The sequence below is a fragment of the Anolis carolinensis genome, chromosome 6 (genome assembly GCF_035594765.1).
Source record: "Anolis carolinensis isolate JA03-04 chromosome 6, rAnoCar3.1.pri, whole genome shotgun sequence".
Lineage (NCBI taxonomy): Eukaryota > Metazoa > Chordata > Lepidosauria > Squamata > Dactyloidae > Anolis > Anolis carolinensis.
In genome coordinates, this window is record NC_085846.1 from 111,096,741 (window position 1) to 111,124,440 (window position 27,700).

Genomic DNA, 27,700 nt, shown 5'->3' on the forward strand with positions numbered 1-27,700 from the left:
CTGCCTCAAAGGACTGTACCATATCTTTGATTTTTTTCTTTGTTGGTACAGTCAAGCAAGGATGATGGGTAAGACCGTGAAGTAGAGGGAACAACATAAAAACCACGATGAGTTAGTTTGGTCAACCTCAATCGCTTGAGCCTTGTAATGCGGGGATGGTGGGTGGGTGTGCTAATGGGATGCTTCTGAGACTTCCAGCCAATTTTTCTCCCTCCTTGTTTGGGGTGGAATGAATGCCTCTTTTATTTGCCTTCCTGTTCCTAAACAGATTACAACATTCTCACGCTTCTGCCAATTCCTCTTGCTGTGCAAATTGCAAAGACTTGCACAATTCTTTCCAGCTGGAGTGGCAGCTTTTGGGCTCCTGTCAACGTCCGTGGAAGGAACGCAGGGGGGGCTTCCACACTAATTAGCCTTCGTAGGACTCACCAATCTGACGACTCATCAGAACCGGGAAAAGTCAGCCTGCTGCGGCTGCAACTTTTAAGTGTGAAGTCTTCTTTGAGAAAAAAGGCCAGCCGATAACAGGTAGATTATGTAGGGTATCTATACTCCATGTTTCTCAGTCATCCTTATAATGGATTGAGACATGAACAGTTGTGCCAGTGGAAGTGGTTTCCATTTGGTATCTATAGAAGAACAGAGTGCAGCACAACTAGGGACATATATGACCTTATGGTGGGAAATGGAAGAGAAAATACGTAAGGTAAGACTTACCGTATATACTTGAGTATAAGCCAACCCAAATATAAGCCGAGGCACCTAATTTTACCACAAAAAACTGTGAAAACATTGACTCCAGTATAAGCCGAGAGTGGTAAATTTCAGAAATAAAAATAGATACCAATAAAATTACATTAATTGAGGCATCATTAGGTTAAATGTTTTTGAATATTTACATAAAGCTCAAATTTAAGATAAGACTGTCCAACTCTGATCAAATCATTATTCTCATATTCTTCAATGTAAATGTGCTTATGTCTCCTTTTAATAATAATAGAGTAAAATAATACATGTAATAATAATAATAATAAATACAGGAAAATAATACAGTTGAGTCTCACTTATCCAACACTCACTTATCCAATGTTCTGGATTATCCAATGCATTTTTGTAGTCAATGTTTTCAATACATCATGATATTTTGGTGCTAAATTCGTAAATACAGTAATTACTACATAGCATTACTGCGTATTGAACTACTTTTTCTGTCAAAATTGTTGTATAACATGATGTTTTGGTACTTAATTTGTAAAATCATAACCTAACTTGGTGTTTAATAGGCTTCTCCTTAATCTCTCCTTATTATCCAACATATTTGCTTATCCAACGTTCTGCCGGCCCGTTTATGTTGGATAAGTGAGACTCTACTGGACATGTAATAATAAAGAGTAAAATAATAAATGCCATAATAATAATATGAGTGAAATAATAAATGTATTATTAATAATAATAAAAATAGAGTAAAATAAATGTAATAGTAGCAACAATAATAGAGAAAAATAATAAATGTAATACCAATAATAATAGAGAAAAATAATAAATGTACCATATATTCTCAAGTATAAGCCAACCAGGACCCTCACCCAAGTATAAGCTGAGGGGGGGCTTTTTCAGTCTTTAAAAAAGGGCTGAAAAACTAGGCTTATACTAGAGTATATACAGTACTTTTATTGGTGCAGGTAATACATCTCAGATAAATGTGAGCCGGTAGGCTGTTAGGAATTGTGGGAGTTAAAGTCCAAAACACCTGAAGGGCCAAAGTTTGCCCATGCCTGCTTTATACTATAGACAAGTCTTGCTGCCTCTTCATTTCCAATATCCAACACTTTCCTTCCACCACATGTAACCCTGAACATTTTTAGAAGAATGAAGATCCTGAATTGCATCCTACTGTAGGACTGCATGTGCCTTCATGTCACCTGTTTATGGCAACACCAAGAATTTCATAGGGTCTTCTTAAGGAATACTCTGAAATATCGCTCACAGTGCCTGGCATTCCCTGGCGGTCCCCTTTCCAAATAGCAGTCCAGCCAGACCTTGTGTGGTTTCGAAGATCTCATCAGATCTGGTGCCTTCAGGGTTTTTAGCTCTTGGGTTCTCCCCATATTTAAGACACAGGATGGGGGCCGGAATCCTATTGTTAGTACCATCTAGAAGAGACTCACTCAATCAATGGGAAATACGTATGTGTTGATTCACATTTCAGTAACAGGTAAAAATTGATTTTGGGGGGAATCATTAGTCATTGTGATGGTGCATTGGAAGTTTTATTAAGAGCCATTAATAGAGATGAAAAGTTACAAGGAATCAGATTAGACAATAGGGATTACAAATTTCGAGCCTTTGCTGATGACCTTATTTGTATTATTGAAAATCCCAGAAAGAGTATACAAGATTGGTTAAGTAAAATTGACGAGTTTGGAAAAGTGGCAGGTCTAAAAATTAATAGCAAAAAACCAAAAATATTAACGAAAAATATGTCAAAAGAAAAGCAAAAAGAGTTATATGACATTTCGGGGCTGGAGATTCCTGCTAAGATACAATATTTAGGTATTTGGCTCTCAGCGAAAAATAACAAACTTTTAGATTTAAATTACTTGTCTAAATGGAAAGAAATTCAAAGCGATCTGGAGAATTGGAGTAACTTAAACGTGTCGTTAATGGGCAGAATTGCCATAATCAAAATGAATGTTCTCCCTAAAATGCTGTACATGTTTCAAAACATCCCAATTATAAGGAAAGCCACCCTACTAAACAATTGGCAAAAAGAAATTATGAAATTTATCTGGAAAAAAAAGAAAGCCAGAATAAAATATAGTACAATGATTTCGCCTAAAAAGCAAGGGGGATTTGGCGTACCGGATTTAAAATTATACCATGACGCCTGTGCTCTCAATTGGATAACAGAATGGACTAAATTGAAACAAATTAAAATCTTGAATTTGGAGGGACATGAATTAAGGAGAGGATGGCATGGTTATCTTTGGTATAACAAATCAAAAATTGAGAAGCAATTTGGTAATCACTTCATAAGATCTTCATTAATTAAAATTTGGGATAAATATAAAAGGCAATTTCATACCAAAACCCCCCTCTGGCTTTCTCCATTAGAAGCAAATCACCGTAGATTATTAGGGTGGAGAGATTGGCCGACTTATAAAGAAATCTTAAATTCAGCACTCAACACAAATACCACTCCGCAGTTAAAAGATCTACAAGAAATCCAATCCATTAATAGGAATGTAACGTGGTATCATTACTTTCAAATTAAGGAATCCTATAAAAAGGACAACCCGGAAGGTTTTGAAACTGAACAGGGTTTCTGGGATAGAATCTGTCAGTCCAACAAAAAAGTTATATCCATATTATACAGTAAATTATTGGAATGGGAGTTACAATCAGAGGGCACAACAAAAGCAATGATTCAGTGGGCAAACAACATCGGCCGTCCTATTTATATACATGAATGGGAATCTATTTGGAGAAAAAAGATAAAATACTCTTATTCTACAGATATGAAAGAAAACTGGCTCAAAGTACTGCATAGGTGGTATCTGACACCCAAAAAGATAGGGCTAATGTATAAAAAGGCTAATAACAAATGCTGGAGGTGTAAAACACAAATCGGCTCATACCACCATATGTGGTGGAGTTGCAAAAAATTAGAGAAATTTTGGACGATGGTACTAGAGGAAAGTAACAAAATCTTAAAAACAAATTTTTAAAAAGCAGCTGAACTCCTATTGCTAGGGTTATACGATCAATCAATTATGGTAGATAGAAATACAGACAAATTATTCACCTTCTGTATCACTGCAGCGAGAATGCTGGTCGCAAAGCAATGGAAAAGTGAAAATGCACCAACAAAAGAAGCATGGCTGGGAAAACTGATTGAAATAAAGGATATGGACAAATTAACTTTTTTGCTGAGGAAGAGTAATGGAAGAGCGATGAAGGACACGGACTGGTCTCCACTTGAGGACTACATTAAGAAAATTACATCTAAAAATTGATAAGGGAACTTATAACAAAAAGATGTACAAAGATCGGAAGAACACCCCCCCTATTGTGTCCACTATTCACATTCCCTAACCCTTATTGTATTTTCTGTTTCCCATCCCCTTTTCTCCCCCTTATCAATCCTTATCACTCCCCCTCCCTTTTGTGTGTGTGAGGTGTGTTGCACTTGTTTTATTGTTGTTTGTTACTGTATGTTGTTATGATGTATGTACGTAACTTTTCAATAAAAATATCTTAAAAAAAAAAAAAGCGTCTATCTTCCTTTGCCCAGCCTTCCTTATGGTCCAGCTCTCGCACCCATAGGTTACTACGGGGAATACCATTGCTTTCACTATGCGGATCTTTGTTGCCAGTGTGATGTCTCCACTCTTTGCTATTTTATCAAGATTGGTCATTGCTCTCCTCCCAAGAAGTAAACATCTTCTGATTTCCTGGCTGCAGTCTGCGTCTGCAGTCATCTTCGCACCGAGAAACACAAAGTCTGTCACTGCCTTCATTTGCCAGTTATCAATCAGTCTGGTTGCCACAATCTTTTTAAAATCAGGTTGACGTGATTGTAATTGTTGAGCAGGACACCAGCTCTCATTGTCATTTTCTACCTAAGCTCAAGAAATAAGAAATTCTGACATTTTTAATTCTTGAGATTGCATGCCACACATTGTGAAATTCCTCTTGTTCCCATAAACTATATGTTCAGGATTCCCTCTACAATATCTGGACATCCTAAAGATATAGGGAAATAAGTATGCATACATATCAGACACAACTTCCAGTTTGGCCTCAACTGCATTTGCTTTCTGTTGCCTTCTCTGGAATAATTACAAGAATATACATGTGAATGCACATATTTTTGGGCATGTTCAAAAATATTATTAGGCTTCCCCTGAGGACAAATTTGTCTTGTGCATTTTTTGGATATACATTGCTCCATAACTAGTCCTCTCCCCTATCCTGAACTAAGCTTTTTAGCAAGTTAGGTTCAACCCAGCCTTAGTTCCTGTGTTACCACAAATTGCAATACTTTTCAGTCTCAAATATGATGAACACTTAGAAAAGGCACCGGGCACCATCTAGTGGCCAGATAGATTTGAGTTTGGGAAGTCTTAATAAAATCACATTTACATGAATAATCATGTAAATGTTATTGAATCAGAGGCAGCAGTTGTAACTCTTTTAAAAATGTGAAACTTGCTCAATATGGCTAATATAAAACTGATATGATCCATTGTGTAAGGTTTTCTTGTCATAGTGCGGACATACATATTTGGGAGCATGATAGGAGAAACACTGGGCGTATCCAAGACAAGCCTACTCAACTGATTGCGTTATCTTGACCATATATAGCACACTGCATTTTTATCAATGAATCCTGATGCTTATGGTTCCTACTACAGATCGTCCAGGCATTTAATGAATAATCTGTACTATCGGGTATGCATACACCAGTACTATAGGAAGGAATTCACTGACTGATTATCAAAAAGGGCGAAGGCCAGTTTACACAAGCAACTTGTTGCAGGAAGTGGTTTGAGAGATTTAGGCTGAAAGTGAGTCACATGGATATCACAGGCGTAGTTCACAAGGCAATCCATGTTTATTTCATCAAACTAATCTGCCGTGGTTGAATTAGGATATGGTTTGTGTACAAAAAGCAGTGTTTCCATCTAAGCCATACAAAAACCATGCACCCAAAGTTCAGAATCTTCTTGAGGGACTAAGATGGCATAATTGCTGGTTGTGTTATCTAGAATCCTGTCTAGACATTCAGTGCCCCTTACATACAAAGTACACCCATGCAAAACAGCTTCAGCTCTGTCCGCCAAACCTCAGAATGGATACCACAATGTCCCTAAAATGAATAATGCAATCGGAAGTACAGGCAGTCCACGAGTTACATTCAACTTACAAACGACTCATAGTAACAAATAGGTTAGAGTCACAATCTCTATCATTTCAACCGTTAAAAGGGTTTACTAATTTTTTCTGTATTTACCATTTTAATACTTACAGCAATCACAATATGAACAGCTCCACCACAGAAGTCTGCCAATGGCCAAGACTTGCATGGTATATATCATGCTTGCATGGTATACATCCGCTCTCATCCACCACATCACTTTTTCATTGAATATCAAGTGCATATCTACTAATGTGCATGCTTATGGTACACTGAAGTTACCAACAATTATCCACCATTCAAAATATACAACTGCAAGTGAATTCGTTACATGTGGAAATCTGCTTATCCAACCATTCCCTGATTTATATCCACTGCAAAACAATCAAAAGAATTTGAAATAATGCAACTGCATGCATAGGGAAACTTATGCATGCAAGGGGGCCGCGGTGGCACAATGGGTTAAACTCTTGTGCTGCTGACCTGCTGACCTGAAGGTTGGCAGTTCGAATTCACGAGACAGGGTGAGCTCCCATTGTTACCCCTAACTCCTGCTAACCTATTAGTTCGAAAATATGCAAATGAGAGTAGATAAATAGGTACTTCCGAGGGAAAGGCAAAAAGACGTTCCAAGCAGTCTTGCCAGCCACGACCAGGAGTCTACGATAACGCAGGCAACTTGTCTTGAAAACGTAGAAGAGCACCTCCCCCAGAGCCAGAGATGAGCACCGCCTTCAGAGCCAGAAATGAAAGGAGAAGCCTTTGCCTTTGTCTGTGTATTTGTTTCACTGCATTTTCATTTGTAACAAAGCACTGAATGTTTGCCTGTGTTTATTTATATGCTGTAATCTGCTCTGAGTCCCCTCGAGGAGCAGAGCGGAATATAAATAAAGTATTATTATTATTATTAATACAGATCTATGACACTGAGAGGATTCAGCCTTGTTAAATCTCCCTCTAACCAATAACACGGAAAAAGAAATTTAAACAAGTCTGTCATGTATTTATGTGATGAAAATTGGCCTTTTTTATTGGTTGTGATTCCATTATGCAAGACAGAGATTGAAAACAGGAGTTGTTCCAAGTTCAGGCACAATAGATTTACAAGAGACAGGATGGAAAGAAAAACTTTTCAAAAATTGACAGCTCAACACAGTTGGGTCCATATTTCCAAGAACAGACTATATCAATGATAATTCAAACAGGAACCCATGTAGAAATTTTCATTTCCATATTTTAAATAAAACTGGATTTTGTGACAGGATGTGAACTGAGTTTTATTATCTGCTATTTAAATAGATTGATTCACACCAATATATATATATTGAATCTCTATATAAAAATATGTAAGTATTTTTGTTCTACAGTTGACGTTATTATCCAGTGTTGCTCTAGATAATGATCAGATAACAACAGACTTTACACAAACCAATGTTTCAAAATTATGCGACTGAATGAACTTAAGGCATTTGGCAAAAAGACAGAATCAGACATACTTGGAACCCAAGTATTAAAAGTCCAAGGTTCCAGTCTAGACTAAATCAGCTAAAGTCAAGACCATTTTGATTAAACTGACCCATTGGTTTTAGTAGGACTTACATGCAACTAAACCATATCTGAACTGGAGCAGAAACAATGCTGGTGCAGATAAATGTGACTGGAGTCTTTAAGAGTCTGTCTACTTGGACTGTATTTGCAGGTTTCGAATATACGAGAGGTATTCATTGATGACAACTTCTTCCTCTTCCAGAGTTAAGTCCAAATAATCTTCTTCATGTTCCGGAATATCCTCTAGGATTTCGTTGACAACTTCTGCGTCCATGTCTTCATCGGTTGAGGCTCCAGACGTACCTAGAGATAAGGGAGAAACGCAGTGCACAAATGCAGACAAAGTCTCTTATTCCCACATGCAGTAATTTACTTAAATCATAAGGGTCAACTAGTCTAATTCTGCCATGCAGGGATATACAACTAGAGCACTCCTTAAAGAGATATCCATTCAACCTCTGTTTAAAGCCCTCCAAGGGAGGCGTGTGCCCCCTTCCCCATTGCTATTCCACTGCTGAACAGCTATATTCTTCCCAATGTTTATGCAGATTTGCTTTTCTTTAACTTGGACCCACTGGTTTGTGTTCCAGTCTGAAGAGCAGCATAAAACTACCTGGAGGGCTGAAGTTTGCCCATGTCTGAGCTAAATATACGACACTCTTGAAGTCCACAGGGCTTTCCAGATATCTGATCATCTTGGCTGCCCATTTTAGACACATTCAGATTTGTTAATACCCTTATTATACTTGGTATACCAGTAGGATATTGAGAACACTCTCCCTTTTTGCTCTTTTTGTTGGGTTATCTAGCAATCATGCATGCATTTTCAATGTGGAATGGTTTATGTAGTTAGTTTGGTTGCTTAGTAACCTGAAGCCAAAGCTGCATTCCAAAGTTGATGGCACAATTTTAGGGATTTTGCATGTGATGAGGGAAATGGGAGTATACTTCCTGGAGACATACAGGAAGTTACATATATCTTTAGAATTTGGGGTATAAAAGGGAACATTTTCTTTTGTTCTCTCTCTTGATCCTGCCATGCGGCCTGCTGTTACTTCTTTTTAAGAGATATGTAGTATCATGAACTATATTCTTTGGAACTAAGATGTTTTTACCTGTATGACCATCATCAAGCAAGATTGTGAGTAAACATACTTTTAACTATTTTACTTTTGGTGTCTCTGATGTTTATTTTATGTGCATGACTTTTTTAAAGAGAAAGGGAGGCTGGCTATTTTGTTTTTCTCACCTCTGCTCACATAAACTCCTAGACTCCTGTATTTTTGCTACTCTGCACCAATATCTAACCATATTGGTATCATAATTCTAACAGGTTATGATAATATTTTCTAATACCTTTACCTGCAGAATCAGTTGGAGAATCTTTGGATGAACTGGATTCATCCGACGGAGTGGTGGTCTCTGAAGGGGTCTCTGAGGAGGCCTGTAAATCAGGTGGGAGAGTCCCCCCGTAATGGACCAGCATCTGTGCAGCTAGCTGAATGTTGCCTTTGAACACTTTCAGCGCTTGTTTTGCTATCTCTGGGTTAAATCCCATGTACACCAACTACACAAAACAAAGGCAAAGAAGAGGTACAGGTTGTTGTAGGCGGTCACAAAATAAATGCCCTCTCCCTTTTCCTCCAAGTGGCTCAGGGCCATATTTTCACCTCTGAGAAGTTCTATGAACTAAGTTGGGCTAGAAGTAAAAGAATGATCGCCTAAGGCTTCTGACAGAGCTTTACAACTACACGGAAAGGTGGTTTGATTACATCTACCTCTAACATTGTAACCAAGCTTCTAGTTCAGGCATGGGCAAACTTGGGCCCTCCAGGTGTTTTGGACTTCAACTCCCACAATTCCTAACAGTGGCTGTTAGGAATTGAGGGAGCTGAAGTCCAAAATACCTGGAGGGCCCAAGTTTGCCCATGCCTTCTATATTGTGCGAACCCCTTTAGCCAGAAGGCTTCCCCTGTTGACTTTGATCTGGAACCCTTGGCTTTTCTAATGGTCCCTGTGTCTCTCTGTAGATTTTCCACGTATAAATATTTAATCAAAAATGACTGTCTGCAGGAAATAGGGTTATACTCAATAGCTGGACTCATCTAGAAGCAACAGGGTTTTTATGTGTCAACATATCATTCAATGGGCCAGATGAACATCTGCACTCACATGAAACAAACTCAAACACTGGCAGGATACAGTGTGCAAGTTCTGAGCCAAATTATGATTTAAATATACACAACTGCTGAACAAGGAAAAAATCAGCCCAACATATATGAGAGGCCTTTCTATCTATCTTATCCATCAATCTGTTTTTCAGATATCTCTCTCTTACTCTATCTGCCTCCCTCCCATCTTGCTTTGTCTGAATGTCTTGTTATCCCTGAGTCACTGTAACCGAGTACATACATAACTCCTCCTTCTCCTTTCCAAATATACTCAACAGTCTAGACTTACCTGATCCACACTTTCCTGGGGAACATGAAACTGATCTCCAGGATCATCATCCTCTGGCAAAAGTAACTGGGGGTTGTCAAGCATAAGCTAGAAGAAGAAATGATCGCATGTATATATAGATCTGTATAAAATATAATTATAGCTTTATTCCCAGCCCTCAACATGGAATTTGGTTTTTTTTTCTGTCACAGCTATTACACGCTAGGACACTGTTTCCACTGAACTATTCAGCACAACTCCAAAATCCTTTTGTGGTCACTTAGCATATATATGACATTATTATGATTTTTTGTTCTGTCATGTCTCACTAGTTAGAAAAGCTAGAGCACACTATTCGGTTAGTCACTACTCTTTGCTTTAACAGCTACTTTTCTATTCTCTTGGGACAAAAAAGCAAAGAGGCAGCCATCTAGAACTCTTCACTAATCCCTGTTCCATATCTGCTGAATTAACGTTTATTGCTGAAATAAGTTTGTTTTATTTGGGTGATCTTGATGCAGGAAGACTTCACAGTGTTCAAAATATTGCATGGAAGCAAATTTAATTCTAGAGGAATCTGACTCATCAGCTCCAAGTTGACATTTTTAACAATATGAAGAGGCAGAAATATCATCTGGCCAAGCCTAAGAAAACAATATTTTTCCAAGCAGTTTTTGAGAAAAAGAATAAGCCTTGTTTCCAATGTTGCAGCATTGTAAAGAGCACTTACCTTAACAGCTTGTTCAAGGTTTCCTTTTGCCTGATGAAGGGCTTCTCTAGCAGCTCGCTCAGAATAACCCATGCTCTTCAAAGAGTTTATATCCTCTATCCGCTTTCGCCTTTTAGCTCTCTCTTCCCTCCTTATTTGAGCTTTCTCCTGCAGCAATATGACAAAAAGTGCTCTAGATTATGCTTTGAGACCAGCATGTTGAATGGCAATACTGTGCAACTGAATGCAGACTCAAATGTGCAACTGAAGGAGTGTTCATTTCACCAATGTGAGCAGGGGCAAACAGCACCAGTGGAGAATGCACACCTGCAAGCACAAGAGCTCCATAAGCACAACTCTGCTTCCAAACCTTGAACTGAATGTAGTTTTTTGGACATCTCACAAAAAAGACAAATTGCTTTTGTAGAGGAACTTACACATGTTCATGTTTCTTTACAAAGATATTTATGGAAAACTGAGATCTTGAACCATCTATACCTGGCATGGGCCAACTTGGGCCCTCCAGGTGTTTTGAACTTCAACTCCCACAATTACCGGCTGTTAGGAATTTTGTGAGTTGAAGTCCAAAACACCCGAAGAGCCTAAGTTTGCCCATGCCTGAGCTATTTTATAGCCGCCTTGAGTCCCCTCGGGTGAGAAACGCGGGATAAAAATGTTGTAAATAAATTTTGAAGGATGAGACCCCCCTCTCCCCAGAAGGTTCCTTTTCCAAGAGATTTCATATGTGTATTTTTAAAAATGACAAAAATTCTGCATGAACCGGAAACCATTTCCCATTCTGGAGACATAATGATCAATGACTGGGGCACAAAAATGAATCATGCAATAAGACATTAAGTGCAAGATGGAGAAGTTGGATTGCCAATTAGACAGCTGCAGATGAAAACCATACACAGTAGGTCCTCCGCTTTTGTCAGGGTTAAGGGTGCAGGATTCAGGATTCTCACAAAAGTAGAAAAAACTGCAAGTAAAACACTTTTTTGGCCTTAATGAGCACCTCTCTAGTAACCTCTAGGTTCTCTGGAGGGATTTATGGTGAACTTTTGCCAGAAGGTGACCAAAGAGAGACTTAGGAAGCCCTGAAGATGTATTTTCTCTAATAATTTTTACATCCTCCAGTATGACTCTGTAGTTAAGTTTCTAGCAAAGGTTAGTGATTAAGTTGTACTGAAGGATCAAGAAATTCCTAGAGAGGATTAATAATCTAATGCACCAATATTAATATGTAACAAAATTTGAAAACCTTTCTGTTTCTGGTTTTGAAAGTGTTATTTCCTGTTTAATTGTGTGGTATTTTGAAAGCAGTTGTCCTCCAGAAACTTTGTTTTTGTGGCTGCCATAAACTATGTTGAATTGGTTGAGACTCTATGAGATATTCATTGAAAAACCATAGCAAAATGTACTGCAGAATATCTCACAAAACAAAGTTTTTTTTTCAGTTTAATAACTTTTTCCATTTTTTTATGATAGAACTCATTACGAAATGACATTTATAACCCAGAAACAAAAATCATGTTATATAGGGTGACCAAAATCTACAAAACTTAAACCCAAAGATGTGGAGGGTTGACTGTAATGCTGATTTTCTAAAGGACGTACATTGGCTGTCGAGAAATTACTGGACTGAAAATAAGGTGCTATTTATAACTTTCAAAGGCCTAAAAGACCAGTTCTTTGAAGGAGGGTCTTGCTCATTATATGCCTGCTCAAGGACTAAAGTATGTTGGAGGGGTCCTCCTTTGTGTCCCACTAATGGGAGCAACTCATTGAAGGGGGACACAAAGAGAGGAACATATTTCCTTTAGTATCCTAAATACAGAAATATCTTCCCTACAGAGGCCTAAATCATACGAACAACAGTTTCATTCTGGGACGAAGCATTACATCACTTTTTACTGAAGGCTTTTGGGGGTTAATTACTACCTCCAGATCTGTACACATGAGCAGTTCCCAACTTTTTTCAGCTGTTTTTAAGCTATTTGATTTTAAGTGGCCCAGAGATCTTGTGAGATGCGGCATGACAGCAATTGTTGGTATTTATTCTTTCCTTACATTCCACACATTGCCTCCTCCCAACAATACAAAAACACATCCTTAGGGGTAAAGCATGACACTATACCTCTCTTCTGTTGGAAATATGACTAGCTGCATGATCCACATTCCCATCACAGGCTCGGAGACCGAGACGAGCTTCCTGAGCAGAGAAGCCCAGAAGTAACAAGCTGTTGATTTTTTCTGGGTCGATGCACAGTTCTTGGAACAAGCCATGCGCCTGCAAAGAGAAAGACAAGGACATGAAGTAGGATGACTCTCTATTGGAGTGAGTGAAGAAAAAGGGATGAAAACTCTTTGGAGCCTAGAGACTAGGCACGGGCAAACCTCGGCTGTTAGGAATTATGGAAGTTGGAAGTCCAAAACACCTGGAGGGCCGAAGCTTGCCCATGCCTGCTATAGACTCCTTAGAAAGGAGAAAATTATGCAGTATGATCCTATGTGCTGATGTGTTCAATTGGGATACTTCCCATGTTTCATAATATGGTTATATTACATTAAGAGGTGATTCTGATGCAAAATATAAAAGCGTACCTTCTGAAGATGTTCGGCAGCTTCTCTTTCTCTGCCGTTGTGATAATGACTTATTCCTTGAAGCAAATAAAGCCTCAAAAATAAAGCCTTCTCTCTCCCAGAACTTCCCTAAAGAGTAAGAAAAGTATTTACAAATGGGTCAGATTCAAAGGACTAACAAAGGCAGTTTTATTTACTAAAAGGCTTACAAAACCTACATGAGAAAGAGTGAAAAGGGCAAGATCCCAAAGTTAAAAAGCAAGCAAAAAATAATAAATCACGTGTATACATGTAACAACATTAAAGCTCTGACCCTGCTCTGATCTCTTGAAGCTTTGAAGAAGTGAAGCAAAGACATTTGCTTTCTCTAGGTAAGAAGAGGCCATTGCGATGGAATACAATTACAAAATAGACCTCAATGTAAGTATCATAAAGGAAACAACAAAGCAAGTATTTGGGCGACAATCTAAAAAAAGCTAGATATGAAATCTGATCAGTAGAGAATGAGTCCAACTGTCCCAAAATAAAACACACTTGCCACATTTTTGTATCCATTCTGTGGGTTTTCCTTACAATAGATTTCTCAGATTTTAAAGTTCTAAATGTCAAGGACATTTGTAAAAACCAGAAACACACAGAGAAAGGACAGTCTTTTTGGCCTACCTTTATAGTGACCAGCCTTTCGTGGTTCTCTCCATAACACCTTCTGAAGCAATTGTGGGCTGCAAGGAGCTTCTTGTCAGCATCGTCCAGGCAGTCCAGCTGACCTAAGTGGAAGTAGGCCCACACGATGTCCAGCTGCAGCACTGCATAATTGTCGACTGTGGTCAGGAGTTCAGAACCACACTCACTAATAAGCAACAAGGGAAAAAAACAATTTCATTACAAAAGTGTCCAACCATAGATAGAATCCATATGTCCACAAAACAGGCATTAAAATAAGTTATTATTGGTCTTGAAAATCTAGTTCGTGCCTATGAAAGCATGTTGACACTGAGGAGTTTCAGGTTATGAGCCTGCTGGATTTTAAGGAAACTCCTCCTTAATAGCAAAAACACAACAATGATGTAAAGTGAATGGGCTAAGCAGGAGGCAGGAAGGGCACTGGAGATGAGCAAATTCATGCTCGATTCTAGTTATATCTGTGGTTATACCAATAGTGTAATATTACACCAATACCAAATCTTGCTAAATTAAATTTCCCTTACACTGACTTCAATGAGAAAGGTGACCCAGAAATAATTTTAAAAGATTCCTATTCTCAGTGACAATCTCTATGCACTATGGTTCACGACAGACAGCATAACCTGCCCTCCCAACACACACACACACACACACACACACACACACACACACACACACAGAAGCAGATCACATCACAGCAGACTAAGAATAGCAAGTCAGTATTTTATTTCTTTCTGGTTCTATCTTGTACATACATGAACTTCACAAGGAGGTAGTCTGGTGATGGCAAAGAGAGAGAAAGCTCTTAGCACAAAAACGGAAGCACTCTGATCACTAAACAGCCTGGTTTATAACACTCACAATGATCTTGCTTTTGGACTCTTGACAAACTCCACTCTAAGAACAGAGGTAACAGGACAAAGTACTCAGGTAAGCCGACGGTACCCTGGTAAACATGTGAGGAGCACATAACTGCTGAACTATCTCCCACCTCTCGCTCAACTTCATCAGTCTTGATGTGAATGTCTTGTCGTTCTGGACTGTGCTGCCATTCTTCTCCTCCTTCACTGGACCTCCAAACATGGAAACACCGATACAAATGTGCAGGCAAGAAACTCCAGAACTATTGCTGGCCAAACCCTCACATTCCCATCTGCCTTTACTTTACCCAGGATACTTAAAGTGAGAGTGTATTAGTTTGGATCTCCAATCATGTCATTCAAGGTCTTGTGTGTTAAAGGAACTGTGGCATGGCTGTGAATTGAATCTGTGCTGAGAGGCTATTGAGAGCATTATCTCAGCCATTTTCTATAATGGTGATGTTGTCAACACTAAGGGCAGAGTTATCGCTCAGGCACGGGCCAACTTTGGCACTCCAGTTGTCTAGACTTCAACAGCCTACTGACTGTTAGGAATTGTGGGAGTTGAAAACACTTGGGGGGCCAAAGTTGGCGCGTGCTTGTCATAGCTCCTGTGGCGCATTTTTATTGCATATGGCAGTTTTGTTGCATATGGCAGTATTGTTGCTTTCACACTGGCAGCATTAACTACTGCCCTCAATGAGGTTGCTCTATAAAACACAATAACTTTTATCAGAAGTTTTTCAACAAACAGATTCCTACCAGAAGTGCTTATCAGCATCTAACAAGAATGGCAATGCCATCGCGTATTCTTTTTTCTTCAACAGTGATCTCCCCTTTTCATGATATCCCATAGCTAACAAAAGAGCCTGCAAAAACACAGGAGGGAAGAAAATTGGATTTCACCAAAGTTACCCTTTAAGTATTAACCAAATTTCAAATAAAAACTAATCATACTTATTGCCCTTGCAGCTCACACTCACTTTTTTGGCTTCTGGGGGAATTTTTATGGTTCTTCCAGTCTGGTTCGCTATGTCCAAGTAAGGTACTCTATCCGGATCCATAGAATCCTCTGCAACAACAGCACACAAAACAGACAGGAAAATAAGGAATAGTGTCACTCTTGGGCATTAGCCTGAATCCTTTAAATACAAACCAAGCACAAATGTAAGCAGGCTATTTCACTAGGTTGTTTTCTGTTCAGATAGAATGGTTAATGCAGGAGGAGGAAGATAAAGAAGCTTTGGTGTTGTGGCTGTTATGAGACCTCAAGTAGATTGTGATGTCTACAGTTTTTTTGGCTAGATTATCTTCAGAGGAGGTTTGTCATAGCTTTTCTCTATGGCTGGTGTGGGATTTCTCCAAGGCCATGAAGGCTTTTTCCGTGGCCAAGCAGTAATTTGAATCTTGCTCTTCCAGTTTAACACTCAAGCCACTATACTGCTTTGCTGGTATATCAGTGAAGTAAGCTATGAATTAAGCAATGGATCTGTTCCAGTACTCTTTGTGTAGTATGACTTTCATATAGAAGTTGGAATCCTGTATCACATATAATGATGGCTGAAGCACTCCATAGAACTGCGCTGGAGGATCTAGTGAGGGAAAGAGAAGTGTACTCTCTTAAATGTGCAATTCTATTGTCAATTTCTGGCAGAACTGTATTGCCAGCTTCGGCCTTATAAATCACAGCTTCAGTCCTATATTTTGGCTATGTATCTTATCATCTGGACAAAGGAATGTTGTCTTATAGATATTGTAGAAAGAAAAATTTCCAGAAAGTCTTCTAAATTATTATTTTTAAATAGGTCAGCATCTTTGCAACACAGGTCGGCTTATGGAAGCCAGGCAATAAACTAAATCAGATCCAATTTTCAGTTCAGCACACTTATTCAAGAACTAAACCAAGAGAAATTCAGAAAAAAATTGTTTAGAAAATAGAATTAAAAACTGAACTTGAGTAACTCTTACTAAGAACCTATAAGCCCTTTGAAGACCCTAATGATAGTGCACTAATGTAACTGTTAACCAGCAAAGGGAGAAGACTCACTTAGGGCTTATAGTGCAGCTTATTCATATCTTGACTTTTTGAAAGACATAAAGAATTGTTTACTATGCACTGTGATTTACTTGGAAGTAAACCACAATGAATGATTTGGCCTGAACTTGATTCAGAGTAATAGGTTAGACTGAATTTAGGAGAAGTTTTCCACAGAGGACTCAGACATCACCAACAGAACTTTCCCATATCCCAAGACCTTAGGGTGCTTCTGCTAATAGACAAATGCCCCGTTTTACAAAGGTTACAGATCTTTAAGGAAGTGGGATGAAATGGCAAAGTCTTTTCATATTTTTTCTTTCTTTTACCAGTATTTCATTGTTCTGCAAAGAGCATCTTACTTCTGTCTGCCAGTATTTCAAGTCCCTTTTTTGTCCTCTGCATCTTTTTATTCACTTCTTTTGTCTTTGCAGCCTCTTCCTCATGTTGCATTTCCTCTTCACGAACTCTCCTTCTGGTCTCGTCTTCACTCAGCTTTAGCTCAAGCACCATGACCTTGACGTTGTGTGTTACACCTTGTTCTTCTAGTGTCTTCCCTATAAAATGGAGACAGATTGATAGGCCAGATGAAATTATATGTTGGGACTGTTACATTCCCAACATAAAGCCAGAATACAGCTTTACAACTGTTTAGTTAAATAGTTTTTAAACAAATGTTACATACCTAGATCAAGTTGCTTCTTGTTTATAATTACTTTGATGCAATTTTCTTCAAATCCATATGCCTGTGCTATTCTGTGAAGCAATAGATACTAAAAGTTCAATTTTATGATTTACTGTCTACATTGTTGAAAAAAAAGTCTTCATTTTTAAAATCGTTTTTGTATATCATGTTCTTTTTGTTCCATTATTAATACAATGACTAAGAAAGAACTCGCCATTTTACTAGCTAGCAGCAGCACACAGCATTAAAAGACAAGACAGGATCTTATCAGACAGTTCTTCTTTTCTCTAGATGTGGGCAAAATGTTAGGAGAGAATGCTTCTGGAACATGGCCATACAGCTCGGAAAACTCACAGCAACCCAGTTGTTCTCTAAGCCTGAGCGATGTAGGCCAAACATACAAAACCAACCAGTCAGAGGTCCCTCTCATTTCACATGAGAGTACCATATTAATAAACCGCTATAAACAAATATACTTTCCCATATACATACATACATATATACACACACATATACATAAAATCAACACTGGATATTTGCAGGTTTGACCTTTGTGGATTTGATAAAAATGTTCTCTATAGGAATATCTAAGTCCTCAATTGCGATATATGGTCAACTTCCATCAGATGTTGACCAGAGACTTCTGCTGTAGGATCTAGAGATTGTTAAAAGAGGTAAAAAAGCAGGTTTTTAATTTGACATTTTCCCACCTTCACGGGAATCCTTTGCCCTTAACTCCAATTAATATGGAAGGCCGTTCTTGGAAAATATGCATTATTGAGTGTAATTTAAAAACATTACTAAGCTGAGTATACTTTACTCAAAATATCTTCAAAAAGATAAACAGTAGTTACTTACTGAGATCTCAGCTCCTTGCCTGTGATGACCAATTTTGTCTCCAACATATTTTTCCGTGTCTGTAAAGGTATGGAAGATATACATTCAAAAGTAAAACTACCCACATTAAACTAAATTCTACTCTGAATTTTGCTCTGGATTTCTCCCTGTCTCATCCCACTTCATATCTCACAAAGTTTGTCAGAAATATGGGGACTGTTTACAGTATCCTCCCAGTCGCACAAATACAGTTTCCTTTTAAAGGCCTTCACACAGGAATTCAAAAGCCTATCATTCAGAAGAAAAGGGAACGTATGTCCAAAATATTGGGTCTGAATGTAAACAACACTTACATTGTAGTAATCATTCAATACTGGGGATATTTTAATTCACTGAACTAACAGAGATTCTAAACTGAAAGGGAAAATACATGACTAAGTCAGTTATTAGGGGTTTCTAAAAAGTTCTCAGTTCTAACATTACTGCATTTTAATACAAAACTGAAGACCTTGACAAATACATTGGACTGCTTCTATTTAAACAAAGATGTAATGGGGAATATATAGTTGAACGCATATTAGTAAAATGCTTTTAACAAGCATAGGAGGGTTAAACAGAGTATACAATATTTTATTTTATCAATGTGAATTCACTTCCATTGAACTCTCAAGGTAAGTGAAGTCAGTCAACCTCAATGGATCCTTCTCAGACAACCTCTTCCCTAAATAAAACTGAAAATCCCTTTTATCCAGCTTATTAGCCTCTTTTGTACACATGAAATATTATTACTCATTATACTCCCACAGCCGTTGCTACACATTTTAAAATATGCTTCTTTAGGTAACATTAAACAATTGCTTACTTTACCCATCCTTGCAGGCAAGGCTACTTCAAGCGTTGCAACGCCTGTCGTCTTGTAAGCTTCATTTCCCGTTCCCCGCTCAACTGCTTTACAGCGTATTTCTTCCAGAAGGACCGCTATTTCATTGTCATTATAATTTAGCCTGGCTGAATATTGCACTGCGAGATTCTGGGACAATAAAAAAGGCATTTGTTCAGAACATGAAAGCAGTAAATATGCATGAAATTGAAAGCCGTCACAATATGGCAGCCTCCAAGTACTTGCCTTCAGTTCCTCACCCGCCTCTTTGTTGCTGTTTGTATAGGGAGGTTTCCAGAGCTGAATTTTGTCTTCCCGTAAGAAAGTTTTCAACTTTGCCGAAAGGTACTTGTCCTGTGCCATCCTAGTGTAGAAAACAAAATTAAAATGTGTAGTTCTCTATATATTACCTGAGATAATGCACAGTGCAATCTTGTGGGCAAATCAAAATGCATTTTCAGTTCCCAAAAGGAACATGTTCATTCAAATGCTGCTTTCACTATCAAGGGAAGGGAAGTTTTGGGCAGAAGGCCTCTGGGCGAATGCTCCAGGCTCAGCTGTGTGAAACCTGGTAATACACTGCTGCTCAATACAAAACAAGATGGGCAGCTGTGGAAAGCTAAAAGGCCAATTTTAGATTTCAATGAAATGATCCAGGATGTATTTGGACAAAAAAGGATGGCCCACCCCATTCGAGATATGGAGGTCTGGGAGACAAAAGTGAGAAATTAAGGGACGGAATTTTTCCCAATGAAACAACAGAATTGGAGGGATTCTTTTATGAGCCTTTTTATCTTTGTTCCTTATCAATAGCTGTAGTGTCTTCTGTTCTGCTTCATGTTTCATTTTCCAGTGGGCCCTTGGGGATTGTTTCCTCAATGGATACCAAAATCAATAGATGCTCAAGTCCCATTATATACAATGGCACAATAAAATGATGTCCCTTTTGTAAAATAGTTTTTAGAATGTGAATGGTTGAATACAGCAGACAGGTTGTATTTGAATTTGGGGGTAAACTATATACTCCATTTTTTACCAAATCCGGTTCCTGAAAGTCTCCAGAAGTGGTGAAAATAAACCTTTAAACCATCAGGAGCATCAGAAATAGTCTTGGGTGCCAAGTACAACTGGTGAGGTGTACTTTGTCCATCCCTAATGAAGATAATACTGCATTAGATGGACTAATCTTGGTCCTATGTGTGTATGTATATGTGTACGCACGTATGTGCATGTGTGTGTGTGTAGTTTTTATATATTTATTTTATGGCAATGTGTTTTAACCTACTTTGAACCACGAGGAGAAGAGGGTATCAATTTTCTTTAATACTTTATTCTTATTCCTATTACAGCATGAATAATCTAACAACCTAAAGCTGCTCTCGCTTTAAGTGCTCAAATTTGAAATGGTTTAAAATACATTTAAAATAAAGTAATAAGACTAAAACACAGCACATCGAATAAAGACCCTTCTGCCATATGCCTTTCTTGACTTTGTAAAGTGGAAATTGTTTTTGAAACATGGAAAAGTTCTTTGATTGTGTGTTTCTGCATGGCAGAGGGCTGGACAGGATGGCTCTTGTGGTCTCTTCCAACTCTATGATTTAAATAGAAACTAGGAATTCTGTCATTAACTATTCCTGCCTAATTTAGGAGAAACAAAAAGAATAAGTCGCCTTGGAACTTGATTTAGAGATTATACTGTATTTGTACAGAATATTATACCTCTTTAAAAGTGACTATCACTAAAACTACAAGTGACTTAGACCTTATCTCGCCTGGGATGCAACTGTTATGAAAGAGTGGAATGTTGTTCAATCTTTGTTTGGCTTGTTCTTATAACAATATTAAATGATGATGTTTTATATTTCTGGTATCAATAAAGTTTAAGTTCCAGGCTGCCAGCAATGCATATTTTTAACAGAAAATAAAAATGAAATGGAAGTCATAAAGAACATTATACAAGCAAACACAACATTCATTTGAAGCTGAGTAAGAAACAATCAATAAATATGGAACAGATGTTTGCTAATGATTTATCATGATGTTTTTATTTGCTCATATAACTGCTCTCCTCATGTAAACCATTTTTATAAGAAGCCCCTGACAGGTTAAAATCATATTCTGGCAAGAGTCTAATGCATGCACTTGTAAAGTGGATTAACAGATAAAATGCTCATTTAACAGATGCTGGGTCAAACACAGCATCTCCCTTTACTAAAATAATAGTTATTTTATTCCACGAATCTAATCAAATATAAACCCTAGCAAGGCTTTACATACCTGGTGACATGAGATCTAAGAAAGAAACTAGAACCAGAATAGTATAGTTGTTTAAGTGATAGACTAAAATGTATAGGTTTCATGCTTGATACCTGATTGAGCCATGAAATTCAGGTGACCTTAGTTCAGTCCCTCACAACCTGGCCTCCTTTGTAGGGCTTTTTGTGAGGAGATGAACTGACTATCTCATCTTCTGCTTGGAAAAAAATGATTACTATCTAACTGATAGTACAGTCAAATGAACACAAAAAAGAGCAAGTAATGAAAAAACGAATACTTTCAAAGCACCTGCAGAAATCTTCAGGGCTACTATTAAAATCACTGTTGACAAGTTTGACACAAACAAGATGAAAATGAAGGTTTCAAAGACAGCAATCTTTGAACCACTTTTTTCTAGCAAAATCCACCATCCTGAAGAGGAAGTTGTCTAAGGACTACAGCTGTCGCTGCTTCTCCTTGCCATCTCCACCATGTTTGCCACATTTAAGCATCTGCCAAGGGTCTCAGCACAGCCGGAGCTGCTTGCCAGGTTTTACAGATGTAGCCAATGAAAGCCGATCAATATTTTGGTATTCCTGGAGTTGTGATCTGTGTAGGAAGCCAGGAAAAGCAACTCCTGGTTCCTTCATATAGACTTTTTCTATCAGTACCATATGGATAAGCAGAAGGTCAGTGGCTTAGCTTTGTTCAATTTCCCCACAAAAGCCCCTTTCAGCCAAATTTGTAGCCTTCTCGCCTGGCATCGCCATTTCTCTTTGAGCCAAATCAGGAAAACAGAAAGCAAAGCTCACTGAGGGAAGGAGGGATTCCCAAGCAGCTGGTGACAGGAGAGAAGAAATCCTCTTCCAGAAAATTAGAATAAATTAAAGGAGAAAAATAAAATTCTTTGTAAAAAAGACCTCGACGCAGAGCCTCTTAAAGAGTCGTTTTATGACTGCTAGAAGATCTGGCAAAGATCTTTAAACATTGCCATCTGCTGCTTGGGACGAGGCAGTAAAACAGATTCATTAGTTTTGCTTTCAGTAGTATTTGGTTCATACACATTTACCACATGGCCACAGAGAAGGGAAAAAAAGAAAGCAAAAGACATTGTGAAAGCTAAACATGAGCAAACTTAAAAAGGGCTGTGCCGTCATTTACCTGGCCCCCGCCCTCAGTTTTATAATATAATATATTGTATATACATATAATATTGATAATAATAATATAATGTAATACAATATAACACTAATAATACCATATAATAATATTAATTATATATTCTATATTACATATAATATTACTAATAATATTACGGTATAGTGGTATATTTCAATATAGTAATATATAATGCTAATATTGTGCTATGCTAATAATATAATATATTATATGTACATATAATTTGTAAGCCACTCTGAGTCCCCTTTGGGGTGAGAAAGGTGTGATACAAATGTAGTAAATAAATGCAGTAAATAATAAATAAATTTTAGACTTAGGCACGCCCAAAGTCTGAAATGATTTGAAGGCACACAACAACAACAACAACAACCCTAATTAACTTGACTATCTCATTGGCCAGAAGCAGGACCACACTTCCCATTGAAATCCTGATAAATGCATGTTGGTTAAAATTGTTTTTATTTTTAAATATTGTATTGTTCTTTCATTGTTGTTGTTGCTGTTGTTGTTTTTGCACTACAAATAAGACATATGCAGTGTGCATCGGAATTTGTTTGTATTATTTTTTTTTCAAATGATAATCCGGCCCCTCAACAGTCTGAAGGATTGTGGACCAGCCCTCGGCTTAAAAAGTTTGAGGACCCCTGTCCTAGAATATCAAGGCAAAAAATCCCACACTATTTGCTTTGAACTGGGTTATCTGAGTCCACACTCAGATAATGTGGGATTTTCTGCCTTGATATTCTGGGATATAGGGCTGTGTGGAAGAGCCCCTAGTCTCTAGAGCAAGGGAAAACAAGCCTCCTCCTCAATGTGACCTCTTTTCAAATAACATGGCTCTCAAGTCCCCTTCTCTCAGTCTTCTTTTCTCCCAGTTAAACATTTCCTGCTCCCTCGGCCGTTCCTCAAAGAGATTCATGTCTTCCAGATCTTTAACTATTTTAGTTGTCCTTCTCTGGACAGGTTCTGGCTTGTCAATATCTTTCTTGAATTGTGGTGCCAAAGGCTAGATACAGTATTCCACGTAAGGTCTGATGATTCTTCAGCCACTTAAAAGTATAAACTAGGATCTGCTCCAATTGAAAAGGCTTTGGCCTTCTCAGGTTTGACCTTAGGTAAGAAAGCGCCTCATTTTGAGAGAAGCATAGGCTAGAAATCAAATAAGAACTCTATTTTGTTTCTCCCACCCCTACTTTCACCAACAGTCTGACATTTTTTTTTAAAATCAAGCTTTTCTTGACATGGACCTAACTAACACAAAAGAACCATTGGTTTAACTTCTGGAAGCACAATCATAATAATAATAATAATAATAATAATTTCATTCTCATACTCTGCCACCATCTCCCCAAAGAGATTTGGGGCAGCTTACATATGGGACAAAATGCCCACAAGACGTGAATACAAAACATCCATTAAAGCAAAACAATTAAAATAATAATATAGTAAAATATAACAACCCAGATTAAAACACATTTAAAATAAAACATAACAATATAAAACAGTAGCAGTGGGACTCAATTAAAAGTATGCTCAACAAAACCAATGCTTAGTAGTACAATAGGTGTGACCAGGCTATAAAAGGGATGGGCGTGGGATAGTGCAAGCAGTGTACCATAGGGCCGGGGTATTGGATGAAGTGCAGAGAAAAAAATATTATCAGGGAACCTAGGGACTGGGCATTTATAACTAGGGACTAGGTATTCTCAAATGCTAGCTGAAACATCCAAGTTTTCAAATCCCTGCGGAAGGAGGGGGGGGGGGCTAATCTCCCTTGGAAGGGTAGATTAATAAGAATAAGAAAGAAGATAGGATAAGAATACACAACAAGAATAATAAGAATAAGCAGCAGCAACCTGGCAACATGTCTGGCATTTCTTCTGGCAGCTTACCCAGTTAATTTTAAAATGTTAATTTTAACCTGCATTTTATTAACATTAATGCCATTCTTGTTATGTGTTTTTTAATCGTATTATATTTAAGACACATGTTTTAACCATGTTGTGCTCCGTCTCAAGCCGTGAGAAGTGGTGGGAAACACATTATTATTGTTATTATTATTACCTTTCTTAAATTAAAGGATAAAACCATTTCACTTCCCCCATCTGATTTTTAAATAGGTATTTAAGCCACACACCTGTTTTTTACCCATGGAGTTGCTTTATTCAAGTAATAACACTTCCCTCTTGCCGTAAGGCTAATGCATAGAGTGGTTAAGGTATTAATTTTAATTTATTTAAAAGAGACTCATTCTGACGCTTTGGTTAGAAGGCAAAACTGGAGAAATTAGGTTTTAATTCTCTCTAATTTATGAAACTTGTGGGCTTGAGCAAGTCTTTCTGTTTTGGCTTATCTGTCAGAATTATTGCAAAAAGTTACTATTTTGTACAGCTCGTATTACGAGTATCCAAACTCAAGGCCGTAGCCAAGGCGGTTTAGTGGTTCAAACTACCTCCGAAATTTTTCAGGTCAATAAACAAACAAACATACAAAACCAACAAACCTGGTTTACTCATGAATTTTAACTGGTTAACCAAATCCCCCTGCCAAGTATATGAGAAGCAAAAATTAGAATCCCTCCAGAACTATAAGCACTATCTCAACCAGATTTTGATTATTCATATTATCATTACCAATTTACACTGCAATAGCAGCAACAGCTCACATAGTGGAAGCGACTATAGTGGAAGTCCTGCCAAAGAGACAATGGAACAGGAGCCAAGAGAAGAAAATTGTATTTACCAGTATATGTTTTTATTTGGTTTTAATGTTTAATGTGACGTGTAATGTATGCTTTGTATTTTAGTGTGGCATTGAATATTTGCAAAGACTGGAAGTTGCCCTTAGTCCCTTCCGGGGTGGAATACAACAGGATAGAAATACAATAAATAAATAATAAATTATCTGGCAGCAGGGACTCATATATTTCAGTTTAAAGCAGATAATCTGGGATCTGATCCTGAGATAAAGGACAGTGTGGAAGGGCCCTTCAATAGACAATGAACAACACGGTACCATCAGAACAACTTGTGCTTGGCTGAAAACTTCTTGGTAATTCTCCCACACACTTGGCCTTTAGGAAAAACTTGACAACTTTCCTATGTGGAATAGAATCATAGAATAGCTTTTAACTAAGATGACAGAGGCCTAGGACCTGCACTTTATAACTATGTTTCACCTTCCGGGACATTTTAGAGTGATTTTATCATTTATGATTATTTTTATGTCCGCCAAAGACTGACATACTGTTATGTTTTATCTATTGCTGTAAATAAACTTCTACCAATTGTGGAAACGCAGTGGGTTAAACTGCTGAGCTGCTGAACTTGCTGACTGAAAGATTGGCGGTTCGAATCCGGGAACGGGGTGAGCTCCTGCTATTAGCCCCAGCTTCTGCCAAGCAAGCAGTTTGAAAACATGCAAATGTGAGTAGATCAATAGGTACCGATCCAGCGGGAAGGTAACAACGCCCTATGCAGTCATGCTGTCCACATGGCTTTGGAGGTGTTTATGGACAACACTAGCTCTTCAGCTTAGAAATGGAGATGAATACCAACCATCAGAGTCAGACATGATTAGACTTCATGTCAGGGGAAAACCTTTACCTATTGTAAACCGCCTTGAGTCCTTGGAGAAGGACGATATAGGAATGCCCAAATAAATAGGTACAGTAGAGTCTCACTTATCCAAGCTAAACGGGCCGGCAGAAGCTTGGATATGCAAATATCTTGGATAATAAGGAAGGATTAAGGAAAAGCCTATTAAACATCAAATTAGGTTATGATTTTACAAATTAAGCACCAAAACATCATGTTATACAAATTTGACAGAAAAAGTAGTTCAATACGCAGTAATGTTATGTTGTAATTAGTGTATTTACGAATTTAGCACCAAAATATTATGATATATTGAAAACATTGACTACAAAAATTGCTTGGATAATCCAGAGGCTTGGATAAGCGAGGCTCTACTGTAAATAAATTCACAGTGGAAGATGTCTTGATGTAACCCATTATCTTGTTCAAAGAAATAAGAAGAAAACAAAGAAACTTCTGCCAATTGCAGAAACTATTGTCCTTTGTGGCTGACAAGAACTGAGGGCCCTTCCAGACAGACCCTATATCCCAGGTTTTCTGCTTTAAACTGGATTATAATGGTCCACACTGCCAGGTAATCTGGGATAAACAGAAAACCTGGGATCAAATCCTGGGATATAGGGCCTGTCTGGAAGGGCCCTTAGAAGTAAAATAATGGAAACCTGCCCAAACTTCACCTCACAATAGAAGAAAATGGAAGAGGAGGGCCTTCTGACTAAAAAGGGCCTTGTTTTGCCCCTTTCCCTCCTCATTTCACTCACCTGCTTGACTCCAGCTTTGTCTGTATATTTCAGGCCACTGACAACAAAATATATAAAGCCACACGAGAGGAAAGCCCCTCCAACTCCTCGGCCGGCCTCCTGGCTGACGAAGCTTCGTCACATCACAAGCGAAAGCAAAAATACACACTGAGGAGGGAGAATGGCCGTCACGTGATCACCAGAGCGACGCCCCGCCCACAATGTGCCCCATTGGATTCTGGGTATCGTAGTTGAAGCAGGCGCGCCGAGCGTTTTAAGCACCCCTCTCTGGACTCCACTTCCCAGCATGCCCTAGGATGATTGACAAGTGTGGGAGTTAAAAGTGGAATCTAGCGCTATAGTGATGTAGTAGTGTGAGAAGGCGTGGAGTGAGGAAGCTGGGCTGCCATGGCTCAAGGCCAGGGAGTCCTGGGTTTGGTAGAGATCTTGTAAAACTACAATTCATCATCCCATAGCATTGAGTACTTGGAAGTGGTGTCAAACTGCGTTAATTCCACAGTGTAGATAATGCATGGGCAAACTTGGGCTCTCTAGCTGTTTTGGACTTCAACTCCCACAATTCCTAACAACAGGTAGTCTGGGTTGTTGTATGTCTTTCGGGCTGTGTGGCCATGTTCCAGAAGCATTCTCTCCTGACGTTTCGTCCACATCTATGGCAGGCATCCTCAGAGGTTGTGAGGTATGGATAAACGTCAGGAGAGAATGCTTCTGGAACATGGCCA

General features: G+C 38.3%; 2 protein-coding genes across 7 annotated transcripts in view; one reads left to right on the forward strand and one right to left on the reverse strand.

Moving 5' to 3' along the window:
* Positions 1-8,637, forward strand: part of wdr86 (WD repeat domain 86) — a 41,512-nt gene extending 32,875 nt beyond the window's left edge. Inside the window, exons 7-8 of one of the 2 annotated variants that reach the window (XR_506530.3) lie at positions 269-528; positions 3,823-8,637. Coding sequence is in view for 1 of the 2 variants with exons in the window: in XM_008112266.3 (XP_008110473.1) it covers positions 3,823-3,894 (72 nt within the window). In the remaining variant the exon portion in view is untranslated. The remainder of the gene's footprint in view (positions 1-268; positions 529-3,822) is intronic. The other variant, XM_008112266.3, reaches the window with a different exon arrangement.
* On the reverse strand, positions 6,920-27,149 carry nub1 (negative regulator of ubiquitin like proteins 1). 5 transcript variants are annotated; one of them, XM_062957521.1, is made up of 15 exons: positions 26,979-27,149; positions 19,430-19,547; positions 19,171-19,333; positions 18,325-18,383; positions 17,467-17,554; positions 17,144-17,338; positions 15,730-15,818; positions 15,509-15,615; positions 13,866-14,052; positions 13,224-13,331; positions 12,757-12,909; positions 10,638-10,784; positions 9,929-10,015; positions 8,825-9,035; positions 6,920-7,771 (listed from the first exon to the last, which is right to left on the reverse strand). In XM_062957521.1, the coding sequence occupies exons 2-15, from the start codon at positions 19,544-19,546 to the stop codon at positions 7,599-7,601; spliced, it is 1,884 nt and encodes a 627-aa protein (XP_062813591.1). In that variant the 5' UTR covers position 19,547; positions 26,979-27,149; the 3' UTR covers positions 6,920-7,598. The 5 variants fall into 5 exon arrangements, with proteins under 5 accessions (XP_062813591.1, XP_062813592.1, XP_008110469.1 ...); XM_062957522.1 differs by having other exon boundaries at positions 8,831-9,035; positions 26,979-27,146; XM_008112262.3 differs by having other exon boundaries at positions 17,467-17,537; positions 19,166-19,333; positions 26,979-27,146.
* Between the last annotated feature and the right edge of the window lie 551 nt (positions 27,150-27,700).